This window comes from Hypomesus transpacificus, chromosome 4 (assembly GCF_021917145.1).
Source record: "Hypomesus transpacificus isolate Combined female chromosome 4, fHypTra1, whole genome shotgun sequence".
NCBI classification, from domain to species: domain Eukaryota; kingdom Metazoa; phylum Chordata; class Actinopteri; order Osmeriformes; family Osmeridae; genus Hypomesus; species Hypomesus transpacificus.
The window spans coordinates 2,226,048-2,233,947 of record NC_061063.1 but is presented as its reverse complement, the minus strand read 5'-3'; the positions used below and the strand labels follow the sequence as shown (position 1 = coordinate 2,233,947).

The 7,900-nt window shown below is 50.7% G+C and overlaps 1 protein-coding gene across 1 annotated transcript; it reads right to left on the bottom strand.

The window, feature by feature from the left end:
- Positions 1-478: 478 nt before the first annotated feature.
- LOC124467395 lies at positions 479-3,569 on the bottom strand. Its single transcript, XM_047019677.1, is given in 6 exon segments — positions 479-1,674; positions 1,869-2,366; positions 2,369-2,522; positions 2,524-2,642; positions 2,645-2,924; positions 3,153-3,569. Coding segments are annotated over 6 exon segments (2,664 nt in total).
- Positions 3,570-7,900: the final 4,331 nt, after the last annotated feature.

The following is a 7,900-nucleotide window of genomic DNA, read 5'->3' as shown; positions in this document are numbered from 1 at the left end:
AGGAAAGGATCAGCAGAGGATGTGGAGAGAAGAGGAGTTGGGAGTGTGGGACGCAGGAGTGTTGATCATGGGACCATTTATTCAACCATATTGTGACAGCTGTCAGGTGTTTGACGGGACTTGAGTGTGAGACCATGTGAATAGCGTGGAAGGAATTGTGATCTTCTCCTTTTGATCATCAGTAATATTAAGCTCCAGTTTCACGAGTTCAGTAATTGCACCATAGATTGAATAGATAGCCAAGCCTAATGTATTGTGGTACAGGCTGGTAGCAGAGCCAAGCCTGAGGCTGGTAGCAGAGCCAAGCCTAATGCAGTGTGTCGCAGGTTGGTAGCAGAGCCGAGCCTGGGGCGGTTGGTGTAGGCCGGTAGCAAAGCCAAGCCTGGTGCTGGTGGAGGCCGGTAGCAGAGCCGAGCCTGGTGCTGGTGGAGGCTGGTAGCAGAGCCGGGCCTGGGTTCCTGGGAGGATGAAAGTGTGATTAGGGGATACAGGGAATGGTGGTGGAGGTGATGTGGATGGTGCGTGTATTGTTACCGGGTATGGACTCGGAGTGTGGCGGAGAGTCCTTAAGGGTCACGGCCGAGCGGCGGTTCGATCGATCCCCAAAAGGAACATACTCTTGTGCGGGCTGCAGCGAGGCTGATGAGAGCCTGAGTGTGGTGGAGATCGGGGAGGTTGGTCCTAACGTACAGGCGGTAAGCCTGACAGGACCAGCAACCAGAAGCTGGATAGTGTGGTCAGCGACGCCCTGGCTGGAAGCAAAGGAAGCAGCGCCGAGTCGGAAGGAATGTGCTGAATAGTGTGTGGGGTCTATACCTGATTTGCTGAGGATGAGGCAGAGATGATGGTGGAACCAGAACCGGTAGGCGACGAGTCCTGATTCCGTGATGAATAATGGGCTGGATGGGAGGGTGTGGTTTCCGGATTTGGAGTGAATGAGTTTCTGTTGTGACTCGAAGGGGCTGAGGGGAAAATTGAGGCGGAAGTGGAAGATGGGAACTGCTGGCCCGCTCTGATTGGTCTTGCGTTTCAGGGAGAAAATGAGTGAATCGGGGCAGTGTAGAGTGATGTCTAAGACGCATGGGTGAGCAGAAGGGTAGAAGGTGGAGGAGGTGGACGTGAATTCGGAGCACCTCTGGAAGCTGAAGAAGGCCAGGAGGAACATAGCGTCTAGGGTGGAGTCAGTGGAAGGGGAGGAGCAGCCAGACCGCAGTGTGGTGATGCAGGCGGCTAGTAGGTCGGCAGTGAGGGGGAGTCGTGCAGAGGGAGAGCAGGGTTCCAGGCGCTTCAGACCCTTCATGAGAAGGGAGGTCTGGCTGTTGGAGATGGCAGTGCAGGGGGAACCGGAGAGCAACTTGCAAAAGAAGTTGATGCCGCTGAGGTATGTGTGAATGGTGGAAGTGCGGATAGAGAGGTGCGCGTGACCGTATGAGATGAAGCTGGTGAGGAGGTTGAATGAGGGGAATGTGAGGTGGTGAATGGTGTGGAAGGACTTGAAGCACTTCCAGGCTGTCCAGTAGGGGGAGAGTGTACGGGGGGACAGACCTTGGAGGATAACGTCCTGGGTACGGAGGTGGAGGTTGTGGAGGGGTGCAGTTACGGGAAGGTCGTAGAGGAATACAGAGGGACCGAAGTGGGAAGGGGGTCCGCCTCTGGGGCCAAGCGCCTGAATATCTGCAGGGAGAGACGAGAGAGTCGGCAATTGTGTTGTGGTGACCGGGATGTGAGCGGCTCTGATTATGAACTGATGTGTGACTGAAAGCCAGGTGAGGCGGCGGATGAAGGACATGGCGGTGATGGAATTTGATCGGTCTTTGTTGATCCAGGAGACAATGGCAGTGTTGTCGGAGTGGATGGATTGGCATGACCATACATGGCGGCGATGATGATGGGGTAGACCTCGTGAAGTGTGGATGAGGGGGCCAGTGAGGGAGAAGGGCAGGAAGGGAACTCGGAAGGCCATGGGGAGGAGAACCAGCGGCCGTTATGATAGCCGCCGAAACCAGAAGAGGGGGCGGCGGCGGTGAAGAGCTGCATGTCGTTGGGGTTGGATACGAGATCGTTATAAAAGAAAGTGATGCTGTTCCAGTGGGAAAGGAGATGATGCCAGAGCTCCAACTCCATGAGACAGGAGGCTTTCAGTGTGATGGTGTGGTGGAGCAACTGTACAGATGAAGCCAGGAGAAGGAGGTGGGATATGAAGGAGCGGCCTTGGGGGATGATGCGGAGGGCGTAGTTGAGGTGGCCGAGAAGGGAGAGGAGTTGGCGCTTGGTGCAGGTGGGAGTGATCAGGTAGTTGGAAAGAAGGAGAGTGATGCGGTCCAGTTTGTCGGTGGGGAGTGAAGCTTTGAAAGCCACAGAGTCCCTTCTGTCTTTTCCAGGGATAGGGGGACACCCATTTGTGAGAACACCGTGGTGAGTGCGTGGAGGCCTTGCGCCGGTGGGGATGAAGGGGGGCTGATGGTGAGGAAGTCGTCCAGAAGATGGACAAGGAACGGAACCTTGGACTCATTAAGGAGGATCCCAGAGCACTTTGGAGAGGCAGTCAAACAAGCGCGGGCTGCTTTTGCAGCCGAATGCCAGTCGGACAGCGAAGTAGTAGGAATCCTCCCAGCAGACCCCAAAGAAAGCCCAGTAGTCTGGTGGATGGGAAGGACCTTGAATGCGGTCGTGATGTCGGCCTTAGCCAGCCAGGCGCCACGGCCGGCCAGGCGGATGAGGGAGATGGCATGGTCTATGGTGGTGTAAGCCAGGGAGTAGTCCGGGCTGGGAATCAAGCCGTTGATGCTGGGGACGGGGCCACGACAGGGAGCAGAGAGGTCAATTACTAGTCTCTGCTTGTAGTACTTCCAGGTGGCGACCCTGATGGGGCTCACCCGGTAGTTAGGGAATGGGGGAGAGGCGAACGGGCCAATCACGAAGCCCTGGCCAACAGGGCAGAGACCACGGTGGGGGCCTCGAGCACTGAGCGGAGGTTAGGGCAGGCAGAGGAGCAAGGACACAAGGCCGGGGGAGAAGCCCAGGGCCAAGCCGTCCAGGAGGAACCGCACTGCGGCGGGGTCGTGGTGGCGGCGGAGGGCCGCAGCCAGGGCAGGGACGACAATGGGGGTAGACAAGTGGGCTGACGGTCAGGGGGCCGGGCGGGCCGCAACCGTGCACTCCAGCGAAGGATGGGAGGGGGCGCCGCACAGGGAACAGGGCAGAGCGGACTGGGCGGCGAAGACCCGGCAATAGGCCTCACTGTCCAGCACGCCCCAGTAGGTCGACTCGTTAAAGTGCTGCAGCCGCCCTGCGGCATCGAAGGCGAACCGGACGTGGTAGGTGTATAAGCCGGAGCCCCCGAACTGCAGGGCGAGCTGAAGGACCAGGGCGAGGTAGTCGTCGAGCTCCGTACGGCGCCCAGGGAAGGAGGAGCAGACGACGTCCCGGTACAGGGAGAAGGCGTAGGCAACTCCGCAGGCGTGAGCTCCCGGCGCCGGGGTGACGGAGCAAGACGGGGCCGCAAGCCCCGTCGATGGTGCGGGGGGCGGAAACCTGGGAGGGGAGGAGGAGGTCGGCCAGGTCCACATAGTTACCCAGTAGGATGGAGGCCCGGAGAGCGGAAGACATGGGGGAAGGCCGGGAGGCCGAGGGGGCTGCGGGGTGGACCGGGGGAGACGCCGTGGCCAGAGGGCAGGGGACCAGCAGGAAGAGCAGCAGCCGGGCCGGGGGGGCGGAGTCATCTGCAGAGAAAAAGGAACACACGGTCAGGGGAAAAGGGCCCGGAGCAGGCGCGGCCTAGACGGGGCACGCCAGGGGCGCGGGGCACGCCGGGGCAGGCGCCAAGGAGTCAAGGAACGCCACAAACAGGCCAGGAAGGTGGGAGGGGGAAGAGGGGGAAGAGGTAGGCGGGCAAGGCAGGGGGCAGGAAGACACCGGCCGCGACCCCACACCCGGCAGCGGGAGAGAGCCAGTGCGGGGAGGCGCGCCGGCCCACGGACTCCCCGAAACAGAGGGCAAACAGCCTCGGTCCAATCGGAGGGCAGCGAGGCGGTCCCCCACTTCTCTACAGCTGCAACGTGTTCTCATCTGGCCTGTATACAGAGCGGGTGGAGAGGAACATACAGGCTTGGCAGTGTAGTTCATCACAGGGTCTCCTGACTGCTGGGTGACCACGCATGAATTATTATGGGATGTGTGACCGTGTGCACCCCGTTCTGCTCCTGCCTCCCTCGGCAACACATCATGTCAGCAGAGGGTTGATATAATTTCCCTGTTTCTTCTGGAGACAGTCATGACTTCACCTTCCACAAACACAGCACTTCATGTTTTATTCCATACACGCATTCTTTTAAAAATAGAGACAACGCTGCAAGTAGTTCTGACTTCTCTAAAAGACAGAATGCAGATAGCCGCTGAGGGATGTTTCAGTCGGTGATGAGATGGTGGTTTTTGGTAACTTCCATTCTTCCTTTGTTCTTTCCTTCCTTTAAGAGAAAGGGATAGATGGCTCTTTCAGCCAGCAGCAGTCTTAAAAAGCAGAGGTGGGGAGGAAGGGAACCATATCTAGGAAGTTGGCAGGTCAAATACAGCTTGTCTAATTCCTACCAGAGGAGCTGGATCAGGTCTGACCATGATTGAGATGAGACTTCACTTAAATGTTTTTTGAACCCTGGTAATCACAGCTATTGATCAGATACCTCATCAAGCAATACTGCCAATCAAACACATTTTCTCCGAAGTCATCAATTTTTCTCGCCCTCTCTCTCTTTTTCTTCCTCTTCTCTATGTATTCTCTCTCTCTGAGAGAGTGAGTGAGCAATTCTGAGGAAATTTGGGCAGATTGAAAAAGTGAAGAAGAAGGATAAATGAATAAACTGAAATCTGCCTTTGGAGGAGAATATCAAATCATAAGAGTGTTTAATATTTTACCGGTGCACTGAAATATGCATTGTATCCCAGAATGGAGTAAAAATGCAATGATTTGACTCTATTATGCATGAGAGGGTCGGTTGGCAAAAGTGACACTATGGCCTTGAGTAATGGTTGTCCGTCAGCGAGAAGCTAAGAGTTGTTTGTTAATGCATCACTCGATTCATTAGAAAATCTGAAGACGGTTTTTATTTTGTATTGGTGCAGGTCTTGGGCATGCAGACAGAAGAGTTAACAGGAAGTTAACAGAAGCTATCCGACTTATTCCCATCCCTTTCCTCAGTTGGTATGCATCTCTTAAACACTCCTACAAAGCAATGAGGTTGCACAAAATATATGTTTATTACTATAGCAGAATTAAAAGTTCATGAATTCAAATTCTAGAAAAGTTATGAAAGAGAAATAAACAACAATGTTGATTTTTTTTATGGCCACAGACATGAGAGATGTATTCTTGGTCCTGCCTTAATGAAACCTGGGGTAGGCGGAGTGAAGGGAGAGAAGAGAGGGAGGAATCGAAAGAGAAGAAGAGAGGTTTTGTTACTCACCACATGCATGCAAGAACGCTTTGTTTTTACACCAAGGAGTGGGCTGGAAGAATATTCATGCTAGGAACTTTACTAGGAGCTTGGAGAGAGTAAACTTTCCAGAAAAAAAACTGCCTGCTTAAATTATAAGAAAGCAACAAATTCCACTTTCTGATCTTTACACTGTGGCAGTCAAAAGAAAAGCCTGCTATTATAAGCCTGCATTTTCCACCCCCATTATGATTAATTTCAGATACTTCCCTCTGGCAGATGACATAAGGCACATCTGGTAAAAAAAGGCCAAATACTGCTATTGACATTTTAAATAGGATTTAAAAATAAATGTTATTGAATAGGTCTCCTTACTTCTATTATTGTTAATCTTTGTTTGTTTTGTATTGTTTGTTTGAGCCTCTGTCTAAATTCACTTTTTTACCTCCTATAGGGATGGGACAGTACAGTAATGTTTTTTGAATCGAGTACTGCCCCCAGTGGTGATCACTGGCAGAGCAGCTAATTGGCAACTTGTGGTCAGCAAGTAACAGCCATGAGAGCCCCAATCCCAATGTCCCCCCTAAACTTTAAACTCTGAACATTCACAGACTTGATTGAAATAGTCACCTAGTAAGTGATTGAGTGCAAGAGGTTGCAAGTGCTCAAAATGCTATAAATATGAATGGGACATCACTTTGCTGTATTATCTGCAAAATATTAATGTTGGATTAAATCTGATAAAAGCATATTTGGAATTTATCATCATAGTACAAACTACACAGTTCTTGCTCTATGAACCATCAGTGAGCTTTGTGTTTAAACTTAAATGTAAAATGTACTTTTTCTGGGTGGGTCACTCCTTCCATGCTTGTTTGTTTACCATTGTTCTTCTTTCTTGTCTTTTATGGCAGGTTTGCCAGGACTTTTCACTCACTGAGCTTCCCCTGGTAACCCGCGTGTTTCACATCACAATGCTGTGAATTGTGGGCCATTCCCTCGGCAAAGTCTGCAGAAATGCGGACTTACAAAAAGGGTGCAAAACGTCCTAAAATGTCTGCGAGAGATTTGACAGTGCAACAGCTCTAAGCCCTAAGAGACTTAGCGAGAATGCGCCTCAAAGTCCATGAGTCTGTGAGGGTGCACATTGGGATTGGGCCACGCCCCCTAGAGCTTTACAGTGTCCGGGCAGGACTACATTTCCCATGAGAACAGACTTAAAAAACAACTGTGGGAAAGAGAGAGAGAGAGAGAGAGAGAGAGAGAGAGAGAGAGAGAGAGAGAATGTGAGTATGCATAAATGTGAGTCTTTGTGTGTGTGTGAATGTGTGTGAGAGAGGAGAGTGAGAATGTGTGTTTGAGTATATTTGTGTGTGTGTGAGAGAGAGAATGTGAATGTGTGTGTGGTATATAAAAGTGTGTGTGGGGGTGGTAGTGATCTGTCTCATTGACATTCATGTATTCATTTGATGTCAAGCGGTCTAAATATTTCAGGCGCTGGAGGGCAGAGGCAAGACGATTTGGGCATGCTCACCACTAGCTGTATTATTGATTGATTGCCGCCGCCGAGACGAGCCTGTTGTCACGGCCATTGTCCTGCTCCAAGTATGTGTGTACATTTGTGTGTGGTGTGTCAGGGTCAAAGGGTTTTGGTTGGGATGGAAGGGGATCTTTGTCTATGTGAGTGTGTGTGTCTTAGTGTGTGTGAGTAAGAAAGCTCAGGGTGGGTGGAAGAAGATCTGTGCGTGTATGTGAGGTCTTGTTTGTGTGTGAATATACTGTGTCTGTGAACTTAGATGTGTTTTCCCTATGTATATGTGTGAGTGTGTGAGTCTGATTGTTGTGTGTCTGAATGATGTGCCTGAGCACAGTACTGTGCAATGTTAGTGTGTATTTGTACCTTCATAAATGATTGATATGTATACACATGCAGTGTGTGTGTATGTATTTGTTTGAGTTTGTGTTTGTGTGTGCATGCGTTTATGTGTACAAATGATGCAATTCAATAAAGATATCAGTTTTTGGATGCCAATCAGATGACACTATTATCTAGTCTTCTTGATATTGATTGAACACACACTATCTCTCTCTCTCTCTTAATAAGCAAACATGAAAACAGTCTCTTTATTTTTTACAATATTTTTCAATATTTTACAATATTTTACAATTTTACGTTTTCTCCCTCTCACAAAAATCAGTAATTAGATATATGTAACCTTGAAGCAGGGATAACGTTTTCTTACACAAGGTTGGGACCACATACATTAGTGGATTATACTGAGTGGGGGCTAATAATGCGCCTTGTGGTCAAACACTCACACAAACACATCGACAGTGTCTCTCTCTCGTACACTGTCTCGCTCACATGCGCAAGCACACACACACCCAGACAAGGTCTCTCTCTTTCTCTCGTACATGCTCGCACACAAACACAAATCCACAGTCTCTCTCTCTCACACACACATACACAA